The sequence below is a fragment of the Corvus cornix genome, chromosome 11 (genome assembly GCF_000738735.6).
Source record: "Corvus cornix cornix isolate S_Up_H32 chromosome 11, ASM73873v5, whole genome shotgun sequence".
Classification (NCBI taxonomy): Eukaryota; Metazoa; Chordata; class Aves; order Passeriformes; family Corvidae; genus Corvus; species Corvus cornix.
The window spans coordinates 8853324-8875610 of NC_046341.1; the positions used below are offsets into that span (position 1 = coordinate 8853324).

Here is a 22287-nt window from a genome sequence, read left to right on the forward strand (position 1 = left end):
TTTTGAAGACAGATTCCACTTGGAAAGGGAAAAGCCACCAGTGGGTTGTGCCCTTTGTGCTGGTGCCCAGTGCTGCTGTTGCCTGCTGGCAGTCTCCTACTGGAAAACCATGGCTTCAGGCTGATCCCAAATGCTGCTGGCACCAGACACTGTCAGGGAGCTCACAAACACCTCAGACCCCACCAAAGGCAAAGGCAGGCAGAGGGAGCACTGAGGGAGAAACAGCCAGGACAGGGAGGGGAAGGAAACATCAGCTGCTAACGAGTCTGTCAGCTCAGTTTGACAGCCTGGCACAGCCTGCAGAAGCTTGATGCTCATGGAGAGCAGTCAGGTGCCATATTTAAGCTTCAACTTTGATGTCATGTCAAACTAAAGGCACACCTAGAGCCCTCCTCTGCCATCGTTTTTCCCTGCTGCTGTTGTAGCCACAACGCTGACTGTGCTCCTGGGTCCAGCCCTCACTGCCTTGGCCAGGCTTTGTGTGGCCAGAACAGCCACCTTGGGCTGTGGGGAGCAGAGCAGGGGCAAAGCATCCACAACTTGGATCAACATCTCACCTTGAAGGTAAAGGGGCTCGTTTCTTTAAGTGCTAGAACAATCACTGCTTTCCAGGGTTTTTTTGGATTGGAGGTGAAGTAGGCATGGTCCAGGTGCAGGGGATACAGAGACATCACAAAGAGGCAGGACAGGTCTGTGCTTAGAGAGATTCACACCATTGCCTTTTATAGCACAGCAAAGCTTTTAGATAAAGTGAAAAAGTTAAAGAGGTATTTAAATGCCCACATCAAACTAAGAATAGTTTCAGATGCTGTAAAGGTCAGGTTTCACTAAAGGAAATGGCCTGAAAAAACCACCAAGACAAAAGAAATCATAATGGCTGTCAGGATGAGACATGAACCAAGCAGAAACAGAGATTTTGCAAAGTTTTGCAAAGCAAGTTGCACCCCCGCAGCCCGTGCAGAGCTCAGCTCTCCAGAGGAGCACAGCATGGCTGCTGCACACCCCTGCCATGATCCACACTCTGTGAAATGGAAGGGTGTCAGCACAGGGAACTTACTTAGTGTTGTCTGAGTCAATGGCATGAAAGAGCTTCTCAAGTTCTTCTTCGTTGAGTGTCCCATCAGAAAAGAAGGCCTGGAACTCCTCCAGGGACAGCTTCCCATCATCTGCAAACAGTGACACAGCTGCCATTAGGGAAAGGGGACAAGTAAAGTGAGGGGGACAAGGCTGAAAATCAAGAGTTATTTACAGATTTAAGGATTTACACCAAAGTTATCTCCAAATGCTTCTGCAAAACTGGCCCTCAACCAGTGCAGATCTTACAGAATCACACAATCACCAGGTTGGAAGAGACCTTCAAGATCACCGAGTCCAACCCATGCCCTAACACCACCTCAACTAAACCATGGCACTGAGTGCCACATCCAATCTTTTTTTAAACACATCCAGGGATGGTGACTCCACCACCTCCCCGGGCAGACGATTCCAGTATTTAACCACTCTTACTGTGAAAAACTTATTCCTAATATCCAACCCATATTTCCCCTGGGGCAGTTTAAGACTGTGTCCTCTCGTTCTGTCAGTTGCTGCCTGGAGGCAGCGGGTCTCAGGGTGGGACCCTGCAGCTCTGGCTGAGCCAGGGCCAGATGAAGGTGCTCCTGGGTATGGATACACTGGCCACTGGCAACTAATTGGGCTATTAAGCCAAAGCCTGGCTCAAACCTAAAGAGGAAAAACTGTTAAGCTTCATCCTAAAACTGAATTACATTTAAGAGATTATGGAGTGTTTTGTCTACCCTATGCTCAAATGACACAGGACACTCATTAAGGGACATTTAACAGATAGGAAAAGACCCTGGGCTGGAATTATAACAGACCCAGCAGTATCTTTTGCCATCTCCATCCAGCTGCATCCTCTCCAGCTCAGTCCATCTCCCTGCTCTGGACAGAAATGTTAAACAGCAGCTACCAAGCACTGTGGACAGGCACAGAGCTGGCTGTGAGAAAGCTCCTGTGAAGTTCAGCAATAAAGCAACAGGAGAGATACAAAAGAAGCTCTAAAGAAACTTTAATTTATCATTTCTTGTCCAAGCTGCTGACGCCAGACCCTGGTGTGCAGCAGTGCCTGGGGGGGAATGACTACCCCAGGTCACATATTATTTAAAATCTTTCCATTCACATCCACAGAAGAGTCACAGACTGGAAATGCTTCCTACTTTGTGCTAGGACAATGTATCATTTATTATTTAATCAAATCAATAATAAACCCTGTTGTTTCTTTTTCAGGAAATGATGCTAGAGGACAAAATCAGCCAACTCTCCACATACACATCAATATTTCTTCCCCAAAGTAAGTCTGCTGCTCTTTAAACATACCTGCATTGCCAAATGCTAACCCAGTTTCCCTTGCCTGGCATAGACAAATTTAGAACAGTGATAAACTGAGTCTAAGATGCCCATTTAATTGGCAATTATGAAAGGAACACAGCAGGAGAACAAAGTCTACAGCAGCCCTGGGTGAAGAGGGCACCACTTCCAGAGCACCACAATGGCTGCAGAAAGGGTCCAGCTGCCTTTATTGTTTTTCTGCACTCCTTCCCCAAAATGTGACCTCTTTGCAGCAGGCAGGGTGCAGAATACCAATGCACAGCTCAGGGAATGGGTCCCAAATCTGCTCTCTGTTTCTGATTACAGAACACTAAAGCACCTGTACTTCAGCAGGAACCTACTGCTTGAAGCATCCCACCTGTGTCACCTGGAGATTAACCCAGTGGTGAGATTCTTTCCCCAAAGGAGATAAAAAGACTGTCCAGAGCAGGAGCCCCCTCCACACCACCCATCTCCACCTCTTCATATTGCAGAACTGGATAAGAAGCTCTTCCCCCTCAGTGCTCCTATTTATGCAGTATCCCAGCCAAGATCAAGGTTTGGTTTCTTCTGATCCTGACTGGCAATGAATGCTCATCTTCAAACACCAAGATCAAAAGGATGGCAGCATTTCTATCCCACAAGGGCTAAACAATTCTTTATATGTGGAACATTTTACCTGTAAACCATAAATTAGCAACTGTTCACCTTCAAACTGTCCTTCCACACAGAGGGCAGGCAGAAATAAATTCCCAGAAAAGTCACATAAATCAACTTACTGGGAAAGAGAAACTGTAAGGTGAAGTGGGTATTTTTTCAGGAGAGAACTTTGATCTGAATTTACAGTTTGCTTAACTCTGAAAAAAAGGTGTTTCTAAGTTTAAGGCAAAAAATCCATGGCCTTTATCTAGTTTATATCTTATAACTCCGGTCTTTCATTTTACTCTGGCTTGATTTGTTTTGGTCTGGGTTTTTTGAGGGTTTTTTTGAGTAGTACGCTCCAGGACACATTTTTGCTGCAGCCTCTGAAATGTCTGTGTTTAAAATCTGTGCCAAAACACTGCTCTGACTCCTATCTCAGAGCCTCCAGAAAGAACAGGTAGAACAGATACCAACTACCATGACATGTCAGATCACTGGAAACCAATACACACTGAATTTTTGTTGGCATTTAACAGCCCAAAGTAATGAAAAAAGAGGATGATTTAAGGATCTAGAGGAAGAAGGAGATGACACTGACTTTTATCTAATTTTTATTGTCTAGAGACCCCACAGAACTGCTTGAATAAAAGTATTCTGACCCCACAGAATTTGAATAAAAGTACCAATTTTATTTGCAAGCAGTGCTCAGGACTTTCATTCCCCCCCGAACCACCAGCACCAAGTACCAGTCAGCTTAAAGCTGATTGTCATTTAATACAAACTGGAATACTTGCCTGCAAACACACAAAGCAAAAGCCTTTCTGAGTAACGAGATAATCCTTGAGCTGCATATCTATAATTGTGGAACAGCCTGAGAGCCTGGGTTTCTGGAGCCCAGCAAGCAAAGATGCCTTCAGGGAACTCAGGGTGATAAGAGGAAGCAGACTGGGCTGGGATTTGCCAGTTCAAATTAAACTGTTAAAAAACCCTGGGCAAGGAGGGTTGACCACAATGCCACCAACACCAGGTCCCCTGGCTGGCAGTCGCTGTGATAAGTAAGAGCCGATGGGACACTGTGGTCCAGGAGGAGCCTTATCAGGACAGTCACAGCTTTTTCTGACAGCAGAAGTGTGTGCACCCAGTAGAGAATGGATAAGACTTCCAGAAAGCAGCTTTTTGCTGAAAGCGGCTGGGCTCAAAAGGTACAAATTCTCCAGATGGACAGGCAGGGGCTGTACCAGAGCCTCAATTGTACGGTTCAGCCTCACCCACACCCTGCCCTGTAGAGCTTGTCTGGGACCTTTCAGCCCTTGGGAGCAACTTTTGATAGGAAGCATGATAGAAAAATTGAGATTCTTCACCAAATCTCACTAAACCAAATAAAGTTTCCATCATTTTTAAGATCTAGAGATCTCAAAGAGATCTAGATTGTAAAGATCTTAAAATCCAGAGATCTAGATCTACACAAATATTTGTGACTTTTTTATCTGGACAACCATACGAAAGGTGGACTACCTATTTCCACTGACTACCTCCCTCCCCTTTAAACCCAGTGCTTGAAGTTAACACCTAGCTGCCAGCAAGGACAAGTGCTACTAACTAGAAATTGCCTCCCTTGCACTGATCGGCTGAGAAAAGAGATAATCAGGCCACAGCTATCCTGCCATCATTTCTTCCTAAGAGAGCAATCTTCATTTTACTCCAGCTTTTCAAAATAATTCAATCACAGGCAAAGACCAAAGCAAATTGCCAGCCCAACAGAGCTATCAAAGTTAAAAGTAACTGAAGAGAGAAGGACATAAGAGAGAACATCAGAAAGCCCCAACTGGGATGTTATTATATCTCCATTTGCCATCATGAAAATGTGAGGAGTCCAGAAGTAGCTTTTACACCTTCCGACTCACACAATCAAGCTGTTCTCACCCGCTAACACAGCCCAGGGAAAAATCAAACTGAGATCATAAATTGTCCAAGGTATAGGAAATCTGATGGCTGAGTTTCTGGAAATTCACTCAGTGATACAAATAGCTTAAAGCAGCTACAAAATAAGGTCACTGTTCTGAGCCTGAGTTTGCTAAATCTGTTTTCAATTACATGAGTTTGAGACTGCTCATATATTTTCCAGATATATTATGAATATATTTTCTAGCTATTATTATGAATATACTTCATTACTTACTTTTACTTCTCTGCGAGTTCTAAAATGCTCTAAGCTTCGCTTACTTGCAAGTGCCCATGAGCTATGGGTAAGTAAATTGGATTTTATTGTAGCCTGTGAATAAAAATGATAACTCTATTTTTTTCTTCTTTTTTGGGGGTATGCCTGTGCAGATACATGAGCCAGCAAGAACAGGAATTGGCTTCTACCCTGAAGCTTTCATCCAGCCCCCTCGGAAGCCAAGAGGACAGACTTTATTCATTAGAACAAAGGGGAATATGGGCTTCAGCTTCCATCCTGGGCTGTTAGGAAAAATTACCTCCAGGCCCACAGATCTGATCTGTGATGAACCTTTCCACTGGGCTAAGAAGGGGTGCGTTCTCTGCATCAGCCAGCCCTGTCCAAAAATCATCTGCAGCTCCTCGCCACTTGCTCAGGCACGTAGCAGCCAACAAAAAATTACCCAGCCACTTTAATTCCAGCCTCACAGAGTTCTGATGGGGGCAATAGCATTTAGTTGGAAGCAGGGCTGGTGATTCACCTCCAGACCTGGCTGAAGCTGCAGAACCACAGGAGCAGCACAGCCCATGTTTGGGTGGCTCCACACAAGGACGGTGCCATTGCCACTGGAAGAGAGCCCCTGCAAGTGGCTTTGCTAATGAGATGTACCACACATCATTACAAGGAATTACTACAATTACAGTAATTTTCTAGTGAAAGAAATTTACAGAATGACTCCAAAATTTTGAAACTTAACTAATGCCCAGCACAGCTGTTTTCACATGGGTCAGTACCACACCAAGTGATCTGAACAGGTACCCTGAGAGACAGATTTCCAACATAGCAGATAATCTCTATTTGGAGTACTCCTGTGCATTTCTAATGCCAGCTGGGAGTGCTGGTGACACCTCTTGGGGGATGCTGGCACAGGAATGCCAAGGCTGGCACAGAAGACAGTTTCACATACAGACAAAGCAAGGGATTGAACTATGGGGTCTGGGGTTTTGCTTTCTCAGCTCACTGAGAAACACTTGATCAATGCTTTTGTGTGTACTGGGCATGATCCCCTCCTTCACCTTCTTGCCATTAGCACAGGTTTGAGGTGGTGTCTTCCATCTTCTGCCAGTGACCCCACGACAGCTCCCACGGGCACAACCCCCAGTGCTCCTCACTCTGGGGCAGGCTGGGCACACTCACCCAAGCTCACTGGCAAATGCCACATGCTGCCCTGCTTCCAGCATCACCATCTTTGTGCCATGTGTTAATAAAAACCTTTGGGATTTTTATCTTCCCAGAACATCTTTCCTTTCTATGCCTGGATGGGGCACTTGATAGAAGGACTGAGAATCCTTTTTGTGACAGGATTAGCCTTTCCATTTCCATTAAAATAGGGGAAAAGCGACTTTCATTTCAAAATTACCACATCAGTCAGTTTAAGAGAGTGAGGAATGACATAAAGCCTGGTTCTTGTCTAGGGCAATGGGTAATGGTGCATGCACCAAGCAGACAATGGCTGGGAATCTTCCCTGTAGGATTTGGACTGGAGAAAAATGGGATTTTCATTGTAGTCAGAAAACTGAACCTCATTCCCATCAGAAATAGTCTGGGCATTAAGCAATGTCCATTAGCATGTCAGAATTTTCCCCAAACTGCTCAGCTTTTATCATGAAATCAAGCCTTTTGTCATCCTAGAGTTAGAAGCAATTTTGAAATTATTTTTAATGGCAGCTATAGATAGTTGTCAAATGTAAGCTGGTAGGTAGGGAGATATGCAGGAGTGATATAGCACATTTTCTCCCACTATCTTTTGTGAAGACTGTACTTTTTTCAGTTTCCCACATAATTCTCACCCTGCTGTAATGACCTGATTTAAATGTGGGGGGTTCTTTTCTGTAATTACCCATTACATTGAATTTGGACGTTTTATCACAGGTATCTAGGAATGCCTTCCAAAAAAATTCCCAGCTGTTTACAAATTAAGTGCTGGAGTTAGACTTCCTCAGGGTGTAAGTAGCCTGGCCAGGACCAATGCAAGTGCTGCTTAGTAGAGGTTATAGCAAAAATCACCTGAACAGTTACAAGAGGATTCAGACAGAAATGCCTGTAGTCCACAAAGTTTTCTCCATGCACCATTTTCCTCCAGAAAACTGGAGGTAACCTGTTTCAGTTTTCCTCTCACTATCCAAGTTATTTGCTTGCAGTTTAAAAAGAAAATTACTGTCAACAGCTGATCTCAATGCATTTGCTTCACATCTGTAGAGGCACAAGGAAAGCACTGAGTCAGCCCCTCCACGTGCTGCAGCTCTGCAATTATTCATGCAGAATGCAGGTGATCTGTGCCCTGGGACCCTGTGTACACAAACATGTTGGTCTGGCTCAGGGCAGAGCAGCGGGAAAAGGCTCAGGAAAGGAAACCAGAGCTTGCAGCAAGCAACGTCCTGGCAAAGAATTCATTTTGAGAGGCAATAGGTGAATTCTCGATGGGTTCCTTGGGCTCCAGCCTGGGCAGCCAAGAGGGGCTGGAGGGGAGGCACCCTGGATGGCTGTGCACCAAGGTCAATGTCGTAGCACAAAGCAGACCTCTGGGCTAAATACCATAAATATATAATCTTAAATAAATACATAAATAAAGTGTCCTGGTTTTGTTTGGGATAGAGTTACTTTTCTTCCTAGAGGCTGGTACAGTGCTGTACTTTGGATTTAGTATGAGAATAATGCTGACAACACACTGCTGTTCTAGTTGTTGCTGAAGGGTTTGGGGACATACCTTCACCTCTGTTCCTTCACTCTCCCCCATCAGGAAATCTCTGTTTCCAAGATGTTGCAGTCATCAGCAGACCCAGCTTAGCTCCAGACATACAACTGCCACTGCATCTCAGTTATTTTTCATCTTGGTTGACCTGACACTGCCTTTTTATATTGGGTGCTATTAAATGGATGGCTGACTTTGAACAACCATGGCTTTTTAGCACCTCGGATTTATTTACTCATTTAAAGTCTTTGCCCTGTGAGTTACACAAGGACAGGCCAGCACAGCAAAGCAGAAAGTTGCTGTGCAGAGCTCGCAATCTCCTGGCCCAAACAGCCTCATTCTCTCTCCCAAAGACTTTGGCTCTCCACATGTCCAAACACCTGTCTTGCTCTCTCCATTGTTACTCAGTCTCACCCTCTCTGTCATCCTGAACATCTACTTCCTTCTTCATTGAAGTGCCTTCAGTATCTCCCCTCCCCATGCTTCCCAACTTCTTTTTTTATTTGAACTCTTAGGTGTAACATGTAAGACATTGTAGACACAGCTATACAAAATAAAAATTTATGTTTTAGAGGAGACTGGAAGAAAGAAGTGGTTGCAACACTGTCAACCTTTGATCCCTACTACTTGATCCCCAAACTTCCTGTTTATTGCTCAGGGAGCCTTGCTGCAGACCCCATCTTCAGTCACCTTCCTGAAAAAAGTTGCGCAGACTGGATATTAGGAAAAATTTCTTCACTGAAATGATGGTCAAGCACTGGAACAGGCTGCCCAGGAAAGTGGTGGGATCACCACCTGTGAAGGTATTTAACAGACTTGTAGGTGTGGCATTCGGGAACACAGTGATAGACCCCAGGGTCACTCTATGGTCTTAGGGGGCTTTTCCAACCTTAGTTATTCTGTGATTTAAAAAACATCAGCAACCTTTCCTATACAAAACCCCCAGTCAAAGCCCACAAGCTACAAACAGCCTCTCTAAATATTTGATCTAAAGTGAAAATGAAACACAAAGACAGCACAGCTTGTTGTTAATATGAGATCACTCTGTGCTTCAACCATCCCAAGGTGGTAAATCCTGACTTCAAAACTTCCTCCTTGCATTTAAGGCAAAATTACCAGGAGCCTTTCTAAAAGAGAGCAGAACCTGCCTCCTGCAGTGCCCTAAAAACAACTATTCTGGACAGGAATTACTACAGACAATTAAAAATACAATAAAATAAATAGTAGGAGGAAAAACTGATATTTGGATACTTACATTATTAAATAGCACAGCTGTTCTTTTCCTATGCAAAAAATAGTTAGTTTTTATCCATCAGCAAACTGCGTTGTGATACGTAATTCCCTGCAAGGTTAAGCATTTCTTTGTGTGCAAAATAGAGGTGGCCTGGGAATCATGGAGAGATATTTAAATCTCCTCCTGAGCCCTGCCACATCAAAGTAGAGCAGTGGGTTTATTTGGGAGACTTTTTTGCAATTCCCCACTCACACATCAAAAGCTATGCATGGTTTCAAGCTGCTGCAAGGCTCTTTCTCCTGCCATGCCATGGTGATCCTCCAGATGCAGCCCACTGGATGAGATTTCTGCTGAGAGGCAGAAATCTTGGGGTGATGGGCAGAGATGTAAAACCACTGCAGCACTTGGTGTGCTGTCCTTCAGGTCTCCTACAAGAATAATATGGGATCTGAGGGAGCTCATGCCTGTCTAAACTCCAAGTGACCTTCACCATATCAAAAAAAAGCCTCTGAGAAGCTACCCTGGGTAACATCTTCCAGAGTCCCCTCTGCCCAGGCTGGCTGGGGACAGGTCACATACACACACCAGTGCCTGCCCTTCAGCAGCAAGGAGGAAAACCTGGGTTTCTCTGTAGGGACAAGTCAAAATACCACTTCTGAAGCTTATCAGGTCACTTCCCATCGCTGGAAGTGTTCAAGGCAAGGCTGGACAGGGCTTTGAGCAACCTGGTCTAGTGGGACGTGTCCCTGCCATGGCAGGGGTTTGGAACTAGATGAGCGTTAAGGTCTCTTCCAACACAGATCATTCTATGGTTCCATTATTTATTTGATTTCTGTCTCCAGGTGGGCAGACAAAAGCTTCATTTTGCTAGAAAGCAGTGCCTGGAGCTACAGTTACCTCCTGCACCCAGACAGACCAGGAGAGTACAACTGATATTCTCAGGAAATTGCTGGAACAGCCACAGCAAGCACAGAGCAGCTCTGGTGCTGGAGCAGAGGATGTTCTGCGTATCCCACTGAGTTTAAGGAACAGCTCAGTGCACTGACAGCAGCAAACCCAGACCATGGGGCTCATACAGCTCTCAGACTCCTTGAGAAGCAGCTGTGGATGCACATACATGGCAAACAGGAAGGAGAGAAAGAGGAAAATTTTAGATAGCAGGTCCTTCATCGTAAGACATGTGGGGAAACACCATTACTTACTGACAGTAACCTCCTGCTTTCCTAAAACACACTGGAGTCCATACAGGGCCCTCACACCCTCCCCTGCCAAGTTAATGTCCTCTCTTTGGATTGAGGAAAACTCAGAGCCCAGATTTAGAAAGGCAATGTATGTAGTTCTGCTCTGTGCCCGAGTGGGAATGTGCTAGCTGAAACGTTTGTGAACTATCAGCTCCAGGCATATTGCCAGCTCCAAAGTTTTCAAACTTAATCATTATATTTTAGCAGAAACATCAAAAGAAAAAGTAAACCTGGGATGATTGATCAGGAAGTTTCAATCAAGCTGAAGCAGAAGCCAACACTCCCAACTCCAGTACACCCCAGCTCTGCAACAGCCTATTAAATCCAGATTTCTTGGAAAGCTCAGAAACAGACACCAAACAGCCCTAATTCCCCTCTGTTCCTCATTAGCCAGCCTTCTCACTTGCTTTTTTTAACGTGCAGATAGATGAATATTTCAGAGGGCCAGGGCAGGGTTTGCACTATTTTCAGCTCATTATACTCAGCATTCAGCTTCAAAATGAGGAAGAGGCAAGTGTTTGAGCAAAAGAGGAAAAAATCATGAAAATGCATGGTGTTACCTCTCAAAAGTGTTGTGCTGGTGTGGCCAGGGCATGGCAGGGAGAGAACCTCTCTGGGGCTGAGGCTGTTCTTGGCAGGGCTTGCAGCACCACACTGGATCTGGGCACAGCCTGGTGATGCTGCCAGAGGTTGCTCCGTGAGCAGCTCATGGAGATCACTGCCACCAGCTCCCTGAGAGCTGCTCGTGGGGATCACTGCCACCAGCTCCCTGGGAGCTGCTCGTGGGGATCACTGCCACCAGCCCCTGGGAGCTGCTCGTGGGGATCACTGCTGCCACACCACAACAGCAGCCTCTCCCAGGGACAGCCTGGACAGGAGCCACGGGCAGCATTTCAGCTGTTGCCCTACCCAGGGAGGCACAGTGCTCAGCTAAGGCTACTGCAAGAGATAAAACATAACACCTGGTTTGATTTCCTGATCCCTGACAGCAGAAATTGCATTTCAGCCCAGCTGAAGGATTTAGTACCACAGCCAGAAGCAGTGCCCAGGGTGCAATGACTGTGCTGGGTCCCTGTGGCATGGTAGCATGTCAGGAATGAGCTGCGGGAAAACCTGAAAACTCACCTGGTTTCTGTCACTGCAACAGTTCTCCTGTGATTTTGTTTCCCCCTTGTAAAATAAGCATTATCCTGTGCTTAGTAAAACCCTTGCAATGGATGAGAAGCAGTGCTCTAAGTCGCCTTTCACTAACACTGACCAGAAGAAGGCAGTGGGGCTGTTTCCATGTGGTGGCCACTGGAGCTGTTGGCTGTTGACAAATTAGCAGCAAATTACTGCAGATTAGAGAGCTACAAACTCACCGCTTTCTGCAGCCCCATGGAACAATATCCAGATTGCACTGGCAGCATCAACAGTTTTCCATTCAGCTAACAAGATGCGCAGAGATGAAGACAGCAAATTAAACTGACGTGAAAAGCAGATTCCTCGTTTGCATTCTCAAAAGGCAGAAGAAGTTTCCCTACTGCTTTATCATCTGCAGCATACAGGACATTCAGCTCCCTGTGCCAGGGCTCAATAGGTGTTTGAAGAGCAAATGCAGAATCTGTGTAATTAATTACTTGCTTCCTGATGTTAACCCCTGAACCGTGAAGTCCAGGTGTAAGCCTACATCACTGACCTTCTGCAACACTAATGTTTCATTTCTTGAAACTCAGTGGTTTCAAAATCCCTGTTAAAAAAAGTTTCAGGCTCTAAACAAAACAACTGCTCATGTTTGATGGTCCCTCTCTGAAAAATCTCTTTGCCAATAGCTAAATCTTTTTTCGGGGTAGTCTTTCCTTCAGGACCCAGTATAAATGAGAGCCAAAGTGGTCCCTCCCCACAGAGTGCTCTTGCAAGTCTCCAGCATGGTCTGTCCTGGCTCCCCATGGCTGCACAGAGAGAGCAGCCAAGCCAAACCTCACTCAATCCACAGTTGCTCTTATTTTTATGCTTCCACTTAATAAGTTTCTGCATTTCCCGTTTATTTTCACAGCAAAAATGGAAGCCCTATGCTCAGTGTCTCCAGCTATTTGTCCAGGGCAGGACGGGTGTCTCAGCCCTGTCAGAGATATTTAACATCTCTAAGGCAAACAATGCAGATCTTTTCTACACTCTTCCATCCTTTTGCTCCAGCGATGCATCTGAGCAGCACAGAACAGAGCAGTCCTGCAGGGAAGACACATCTGCTCTGAAAAGATTGCAAAGAAAAAACAAAATCTAAATATGTTTTTTCTGCTCCAGCAAATTAAACAAGCACCTCTTTAATCACAGATTTCTACTTTTAACAAAGCTGCAGCATTAGTATCTTCTCTGTTTAGCTTTTGTAGTTTGTTTCAAAACTAGGTTATAAAACCCCCAGAACTCTTATCCAGCTTTTTGGTTAAGGGAGGAGAAAGATAAGGTATTTTGCTGTCTTTTCTGCAATGACCTGTGTAGTAGAGAATAAAGTACAAATGAAAAAACACAAATTCAAACAAATGATGAAAACATTAAGAACAAGAATCACTGCAGCAGGAGCTGCACGGCAGAACCCCCCCGACCCACACCCCACGGGCACTGCTTTCACAAGTAGGTCACGGCTCGCACTGCGAAAGGCAGGGCATCCCCACAGCGCCTGCTCCGTGGGCTCTGTCCCAGATTGAACTGCAAAAGCAGGCAAGCCCCACTGGTGCCAGCACAAAAGGCAGAGGCAAACTTGTGTGCCAACTCAAGGCTCCTGCTGTGAAGCCCCCCCAGCCCCTGCCCATCTCAGCATCTCCCATCAGTTCCTTCCGTCCTCAGTATCCCAGCCACTGACCCGCGGGCTCTGTGGTTCAACTCAGCCTGCTTTAATTTGGCTAAATCAAAGATGAGGAAAAAAAGGGTATCTGAAGGACAAAGCCACTGCAAAAATGCCTACAAGTCGTTGTTTTTTTTGGTTTTTTTCCCCAGGGAAAAATGGGGTCATCTTTCTTCTCTTCTTAAAGAAAGTTTTCAAAGGAATATTTGAAAATCCCAGACCTAAAGTATTTCAAGTTTTGTTTCAGTTTAATCCTTGTATCTTCCCCTGAACACTGACAACAGCCTCTCAGTTTTTAGTCTGCTTTTCCACAGCAAACCTGAACAAGTTGTCACTGAGTTTCTAAATAGGAAAAGAACAGAAAAAACCCTCTGCTGCAGTTTTTCACTGAAAATTGAGAACCACAAATGCACAAACCACTGGGGTGACTTGTGCATGGGACTGTTTCCTAACAGTGCTGGGGAAGGGTCTCCATACTCCCTCACCCAGCCCTGCTGCAGCTCATTAAAATGCTTCTTTGGGAGACAGTGTTTCAGAGAAGTCTTTGTGAATTTTTAATGCCGTGTGCTACTTAACGTCTGCTGAATTCACAATTTTTCCACGCCACCTCAGCAGCATCTGCTGCAGCCATGCGACCTGGAGCAGCACGCAGCCTTTCCCAGCATAACTGAGAACCTGGGATCAGACAGATCCCAAGGAGAGGCACATGGACAGTGCAGGGAGATGCTTCCAGACCCTTCTGCAGAACCTTGTGATGCAAAACTTCCCCAAGGCACCACCCAGGCTTAACCCGGATCCAAGTGCTCCACTGCATGGGAACACTGCTCATATTGGCATGCTGAAACCCAGCAGGACAGCACTGTCTGCAGCCTCTGCACAGGGAACTGCTGCTCCCATCTCTTCTTTTCTCTTTAAGGTCTTATGAAACCCAAAGGTGATGTCTGGAGAGGAGAGGGGGGAAGCGCTGGCAGCTGGTGTGAAAAAGCAGCTGAGAAACCAATGCATTGTGCAGAAGGAGGAGAAAAAGAGCAACGTGGCCCATGGAAGTCAAGACACACAAGCTGTCTGACATTAGGGTGAAGCATGACCCATCTGCTTTTGGCAGAACCAAATTTACCCAGGAGAGCAGTGGCACTGAGGGCCTCCAGCACTTAGGGTTATGCATAACAGTTTACAAGATAAACCACACTCATTGGAGTTCTCTTCTGCTTCCTCAGGCTCTGGTAACAAAATCACTGGAATCTTTTTATAGTTTTAAAAAAAAGAAACAACACCAAAAAACCTCCCACCAAAACCCAACAGCATCTAGATTTCACACAAGTGCCATGCCAGGAAATGCTATAGAAGCGAATCATAGGAAACCCAAATTGCTAACATCTTTTATTCCCAAAGCTGGGGAGCCCTAAGTTGGGAGCACAGCCCTGCTCTATTCTGCTCAGGAGTACAGGAGTACTACAGCAGGAGTAAACATAACCCAGCAACCAAGAAAGAAAACTCAGGATCCACTCTGCACATGGACAGCTCATGGCGGGTTGCCTGGCTTGGAGATAGAAATGCTTGAGGGAACTCTGTACTTCTTTGATACATTGAGTGTTATGAGCTTTAGGTAATGGAATAGAAAATGCTAGGTTTAGCCCTTGATGATATCTCCTGTGATGTTTGATCAAACCCTCCTCATGTGGAGGAGGTGATTTATTAGCAGAGATTGGACCCGTTTGAAGAAAGAAGCATCCTGGTGGAGGAAAAGTCTCATCTGAGAGCTTCATCAAAGCAGCAGTTTACAGAGATGTTTTCTGTCTCCCAACACTACCAGCTCACATGTCAGTGCCAAACCTGCCATGAAAAAGCTTTCCAGAAAGCAGATAAGCATCGTCACAGCCTTGGAGGAGCACACATCTCTGCAGGCTGTCCTTTGCCTGAAGGAAACCCACTAAAATTTCCTGCCTTCCCAAACTATTAGCACAAGTTGGATTTTTTTCTGGTTCAGTGCACAGAGCTATGGGTGAATTTAGCAGGAATTAGCCCCCCTCTCATGAGGGACCTGTTTGCCTCTTTGTACACATGTGAACCTGGAACATTTGTGTTTCATTTACAGACACACACACAAAAAAAGGACATAATGAGCTAGGAGCTGGGAAACAAAACAGTCATTGCAAAACCAGCGGAGTTAGTGAGGGTCAGGGTGCTGGTCAGGCCATGCCATGGTGCCTGGTCAGAGGATATATCTGACTGAGGGTTTGGTGACATTTGGTGTGGGAGATGATGCAACTTTTGCTGTTTCCTTCTAGGACCACCCTAATTAAAGAGAAGCTAATTCCATACCTTGCCTCTCTCATGGAGCACACTGATGTGCTTTTGCAGACAGAAGGAAGCTCACAATCAGCTCGGTGGTTTCCTACCTGCCCAAATCCCACGGGATGTCTGTGCTACAGAACAACATGGCTCCTGATGCAAGATCAGCCTCTGTGAATCTGCACCCAGTGCTGCTGCAATAGCTGTGCAGTGAGAAACATTTAATCCTCGTTCTTGTTTTATAAAAGGATCAAAACGCTCAGCATGTTGACAATTCAAAGGTTTAGCAGTCCAGCATAGAAATTCATACTGCAGGCTTAAAAGTTGAATACTAAAATTCTAGAAGATAGAGGGTAAAAAGAAAAAAGCCTACTCAGGCTGTACTGCAATGGTCCAGTCCTGTTCTGTACTGATTTATGAATATAAGAAAACTGCTTTCTTTTATGTTGCCTTGGTTATCCAGTCACTTGCTCTATGAATACATTTGCTCAGGTCAGTGCAGGGCTCTCAGAAAACACACACAGGAAGGGGGCGAGTGGCTCCAGTGATTCAGAGTGTAAGGCTTTTGATATTGAAAAAACATGGATCTGTTTGCCCTGCTAATCTTTCCTTCAGCTGTAGCCAGTCCCCAGCTGAGTTTTGCTCTGAGCAGCCTGAGCCTTCAGCCAGGGAGTGCTGTGTCTGGAGAGGGCTCGCCCCGCTGGGATGGAGCAGGGACATGCTGAGGTGCCACATGTGACACATCACCCCACGGCCCCAGCTGCCAGCAGGGCAGGAGTGTCTGCTGTTAACTGATGCCTCGGTGTCAATGGACACTCTCTTCTTCCGTCTCCTCTACCCGAATCCAACCTCAACCTCCCATCCGTCTTTCTTTGCCCACTTGCCCCCTTATTAGCCCCCTAGAGGGAGGAGAAATGGGAAATGGGAAAAGTATCAGGTACCCTTCCTCTTTTGGGTATTGCAAATCTGTCCGTTTAGGAAACATCTACAAAAATTGTCTTCCCAGGCAATCAGGCAGCCCCAGCCCTGATGTGAAGGGCACAGCAAGGCAGCGAGCACAGTCGGGTTGCATTTGCTGAACAGCGGTCGCCCTCTCCCTGGCTGCTGACCTTTAAAATGTCAGGCACCTCATTTAGAAAGCAACAATTGGGTTTGAAAAGTTTTAAGGCTCTGTGTCCTGCTCCAGCCAATTTTGCAGACAGTGCTCTGCAAGAGCATCTCCCACTGCTTGGTTTTTCCTTTCCTCTTCATCTCCCCGGGATTTCAGCATTTAGCACCTCATTCTCTCATGCTGCTCCTGTTATAGCAGGATTTAATAATCCTGACTATGGACAGCCCCACTTTCATAACTTCTTTTCAGTTAATTCTTCCTCCACTTAAATGCTAGAAAACCATTTTCCCCTCTGATTTCCAGCTTAGGAAAACCTTTTGCAAGATCTAAACTGTGCTGTTTCCTACAACTAGATTACAGGATGCAGGAGAGAGGAAACAAGTTTAGTTCCTTTCTTTGAAAAACATAAATACTTTATCTTGTTTTTACAGTCTTATGCAAGTACTTCCACTTATAGCACACACTTTTTTCCCCCACTGTTTGACACGTACCAAGTGTATTAATTGATACCACTATCACTCCAGCTACAAAAGGATAGCAAGACAATTCAAACAAATATGTGTTTGCATATAGCCAAAGCCTGAGCTCCGTAAAGCCCAGGGACAGATGTGCATTCCCCATTCCCTACCTCTGGTCTCCAGCTTGAAACCCAGCCAGGCAAGCTGTGTCTTCCTATAACTCAGCTTTCCAGACAGAAATATTTCAGATTAATTAATGGTCCCTTCCTGCCCCTCCATCCTTCCTTTCCTCTTATCCCACCCCATGGGGATGTCACAAGGGTTAATGAGTGTTGCACATTTTCTCTCTGCAGATGGTGCTGGTGCCAAGGAGGGTGGCAGCATGGTGCCATGGCAGCTCTGCAGCTGCTCCTGCCTGCCAGGGTGCAGATTGCCCCATTTATTATTATTATTATCATTATTATTATTATTATTATTACTATTATTACTATTATTACTATACTATACTATACTGAGGAGCCTATTAATATGAATACACTGGTAAAGATTTTGTTAAATCTTGAACATTTTGCCAGTATTAGTTCAACCTTTTTTAGAAGGTGGGGAGGGAAGTATGAAGAAAAAAAAGAAAGCAGCTGATGGTACTACAAAGGCGAGGAAGGAAAAGCAGCCCTGCTTAACAAAGTGTAGCACGTTCGAAAGCCAGCAAATCAGCCAGCTGGAAAAGTAACATCTCCACAATGAACAGAAAATCCTTTGGAAAGGAAAATAAGCCTCAGTGCCCTTATTTTGATTAGCAGACCAAGCACAAGCCTGTGCTTTGGTGCTGGCATAGCAGAACAATACACAGCAAAGCACTGTGTGCCTAAAGCACAGGTTCTGTGGGCTCCTGGAGTCAATACTTAGGCAAAAGGAAAAGAACCCCCATGTGGATGTGCCAAGCACCAGAAGCACCCAAAAGCCACTCTCTGATAATTATAGCAAAATCTTAGAATCTGGCTGCTCTTACAGACTGAGGTTAGAAAGCCGTGAGTAACAAGGGGCTGGAGCCACTGACATCTGCACCCTGTCAGGCTGGGGTCCCCAATACCAGCATCCAATTAAGGCAGAAACTTGGCAGTGTGAGCTGATCTTGGATCCAAACCCCAAGCCCAGGCTGAGTTGCTTCTTGAACCTGAGCCCAGCTCTACCAGCCCTTTAAAGTTCTGCTGAGGGGCAGCAGGAGCGTGGCCAGAGCATCATCCTTTGCAGCTGGCACACAGCTTGGCTGTGGCACTTGGCCGACACAGACAGGTTTCACCTCTACACTGAGGCTGCAGCAGGGTCACAGAAAAGAAAGTTCCACTCAAAAAATAATGTAAAATTATTTCCTCCTCTAAAACTTTCTGAGAGTGTTGCAGACTTTTTCCAGAGCAACACACCACCTTCCCATGGTGCAGCCAGCCAGCCAGCCATGAAACCGAAGACACTCAGGTTCCTGCTTCTCAGTCCATGGACATCCATTTTCACTCTTTGCTAACACAGCCTCCATGAAAAAAGATTAGCTGTTCCTGCCCATCAGATTATCCTTGCTGGGAGATACAGTTGTGGATGTATCATTGTTTCAGCTTCGGATATGCCTTTCCCCACTGCAAGTCAGTAAGATACACCCTTCTCTCCAACGTATGTTATCTGGTATTTTAAAAGAGCGAGGAAGATAAGTGGAAGAAAAAGATACACATGATTTATAGCTGTTCCTCGCCAATTGCCTGAACACAGGCTGCCAGAACATATTTTCTCACAATTGTCTGGCAAAAATTGCTAGCACATTATAAGGATAACCTGCAGCAGTGTATTTGTTCTGGATTCAATTTTTGCCTTATTTAATTTTAATAGCTATAATAAAAAATCTTCAATAAATACAGCTGATCTGCAGAAGATACCTAATTAAAAAGGATGCCAGAGCCCAGTGCTGTCCCTTGTTCCCACAGCAACAAGAGCAGAGGAGAGCATGCACACAAAGAGGCAAAAAGAGTGCTTTTCCCCCACCAAGGATCTGCTCCACTTCCCCCCAGGGAACTTCCCAGGGATTAAACTTGAAGGCAAACATAGGACAGCCCTGCCACCAAGAAAGAGAAGTAGCAAGAGAACATCTTAGTGAGATTTAGGCGGTGTAGCAAGAGAAATAATATGAGGTGTGGGTCCCACAAGAAGCCTGTGGTGGTGGCAAAGGCATTTGAAGGAGGCCCCACACGCTCGTCACCTCCACCTGGGTGTGTATTGTCACCCTGCACCCTGTCACTCCTCAGTAACATGCTGGGAGCACACAAACCACACCACTGCTCCACTTCAAAACAGGGTAAAACATCCAGGCTGGAGCATCTCTCCACCAAGGCAGCGTCGTGCCCAAGCCCTCCTGAGGGAGATTCATTGAACACCAATTGAACCTTTGCATAAAGTCGTCTCACAGCCCCTCCATGCCTTTGAATGCAGCTTGGGGAACACTTGTGGCACCGACACACTCCCACCAAGGGAGCAGGACAAAACCAGGCCTTTTTCTAATCTCAGTTATGGTACATGTACATGAAGTGCACTGTTGGCTCCAGAGCCCCACACACACTGCCCTCATCCCCCTGCTAAGGGACACGGTTGAGAAGGAGAGATGGTAATATGGAAGAGCAGGAAAGTAACACAGGGAACAGCAGCTGACATCCTTCACATGGACATCTAGCAGAGAAACTAGATATCACAAGGATTTAATCAAAAGGCTCAAAACAGAACTGCATCAAAGTCTGATGCACAAGAAAGCAGAAAGCTCGTTGCCTGTCATGTGTGAGAGCAGAGCACACTGCCTGGTGAGGAGGAGAGCTACACAAGGCAGTTGGGGCTCCACTCTTTGTAGGATTTAGCTCCCAACACTCAGAGTGCAAATGTCCACCCTAAGAGCTTGTTCCCACACACAAGCTGTGTCCCTTGGTCACTGCCACATATCAGCTGAGTCCCCAAAGCCTGCACCTGTTTAATCTGCCAGGATATGATACCTAGTCAAGCTGCAGAAGTCCTTTCCAAGCACTTCAAAATTGCATATCTGTAAAAAAACCACCAAACCAAAACCCAACAAAACAATAACAAAGAAAATAATTAACAGGAGAAATATTGATTTTCTGTCTCCACTTTGAAAAGTTTCCCACATACAGCAAGATGAGATATTAATGAGATAGATCAAAAATTGTTAAATCCTCCGTGTCCATCTCTCCCCTGGCTTGCCACTATAGCCAGAGCCTTCCCTTTCCCTAGTGCAGCCCTTTCCATGCAGAACAGACCTTCCTGCAGACACCCTCCTCTCCTGAAATTGGAGCACGACACTGGGGTAAGGCTGGGCCAACACTCACAGCTACATCTCATCTCCACAAGCTTCCCTGTGGCAGGGGAATGCCCCATTCCCCACCAAACATGCACTGTTTATGTCCCTGTCCACAGGTATCAGGTGCTCCTGGTGCAGCCAAACCTCGGCAGACCCATGAAGTGCTCGTGGCTGTCACCTCCTGAGCATGCCCAGCTACGCTGCCTTTATCTCCCCTTTGATGTTTGCTACCCATTAACCTGAGCCAGACCATAGGGATGTTCCCAACCCCTTGGCCCAGTCGAGGAGCTGGAATCAGTTCAGGATTTGTGTCATGAACTCAGAAGAGATGTCAGGGCAGATTCCCATGGCCAAGGAAAATATGTGAATATAATGTTTCAACTAAAATGGCTGTCAGGGTACCTACAGCTGTGTCTCTCCAGGTCAACAATCCCCATGCTCCTGAAAAAACAGGGCAAGAAGCACCACTTTTAAGGCACTATCAATGAAACTTAAATTTTTTGGGTAGGGTTTACAAGTAGGTGATAGCTCCATAAGTGTTTATCGTGCCCTTTGCTGGCTGTCATCATGCCATGTACACACATTTGCTGTGCAGCCCCCAATTAAATCTCTTAACTTTGCCTCTGGAAAGAAACATCTTTAAAAATTCTCTCAGCTAATTGAGCAGCTTTTAAAAGTATCCTTGGTAAACCATGATCCCTTATTCCCACCCTCCACAATTTGCAACATGATAATTAAATCTCTTACAATAATATACCCCGTTTACTCCTGTCCAGCTGAAGCCTCTAATGGGGCTTGCAGAAGAAAAACCCACACCTGCCAATCCACAAAGAGAAGAAGAAAATAAACTCCACCTTCTTTGGGCTGTATCACATGTCAGACCTTGGCTCACTTCAAAGCCAAGAGGAGGCTTTGGAAACGCTGCCCTCCAGATCAAGTGCTCGGCCCCAAATTGCCAGGCTAAAGCAGTAACCCCTGCTCCATGTCCCCTCCCTGCATCTCTCAGGGACACTCACAGCTGCTGTTTGTCTTCTGTACTAAAGGAACTGAAAGGAGGAGCTGAGAGACAGAATGGATAGAGCAGGAAAAGAGCACTGCCTGTAGAAATGCACAGGCTCCATCATGCACACAGAACCCACCCTAAAGGCTGAACACAGCTACCCTGCCCCACTGCCCAGTGTGTGGAGCAGAGCCCAAACACGGGCATCTCTTTGCCCTGCCAGATCAGCACTTACTGAGCACAGGGAGCAACAGCTCCTGAGGGCAAGAGGTTCGATGAACCACAGGAAGATGCTTGTGGGCAGGCAGGTCTGAACCTCTAAAAGGGACAAACACAGACAGCAAGAAGGCTCAGCTAATGGGTCGGACTGGAAATCCATGTGTGGGGCAGACTGGTGAGTAGTTTCCAAGGCAAAAGCTCTGAGTTAGTCTGCTCCTCTGCATCTGAGCACTCTGAGTGTGGTCCAGCAGAGAGCAGAGGTCAGCAGAGACCCAAGGGCTGATACTTCTGCCCAGACAGTGCTCACAGGAAGATGACCCTTCAGGTCAGTAGCATCATCTAAGTTTTTAATAGACTGAGGTGTAGCCTAATATGAAAGTGGGAAAGCCTGCATGTTTGGGCATCTGACTGACTCTGAGGTTCAAATCCATTTATTGCCAATGCAGAAATACCAGGAAGCCTTGAAGGTTACAGCAGTTAATGGCTTTTACCATAGATTTTGCTCAGCAGCTGAATTTTTGAGAAAGAATGGAAAGAAAGGCTCAGCAGCCTCAAGAAGGGATAGTGCTGGGCACAAAGGGCAGCCAGGACCAATGTGTGGTTGAATGTATTTTACAGACACAAGGCAGCAAGCACCACAGGCAGCAAG

At 45.9% G+C, this 22287-nt stretch overlaps 1 protein-coding gene across 3 annotated transcripts in view; it reads right to left on the reverse strand.

Moving 5' to 3' along the window:
- NECAB2 (N-terminal EF-hand calcium binding protein 2) overlaps positions 1-22287 on the reverse strand; it is a 90918-nt gene that overhangs the window by 37668 nt on the left and 30963 nt on the right. For all 3 annotated transcript variants that reach the window (XM_039558541.1, XM_039558538.1, XM_039558539.1), the window contains exon 3: positions 1058-1166. In XM_039558541.1, the coding sequence (XP_039414475.1) occupies positions 1058-1166 (109 nt within the window). The remainder of the gene's footprint in view (positions 1-1057; positions 1167-22287) is intronic.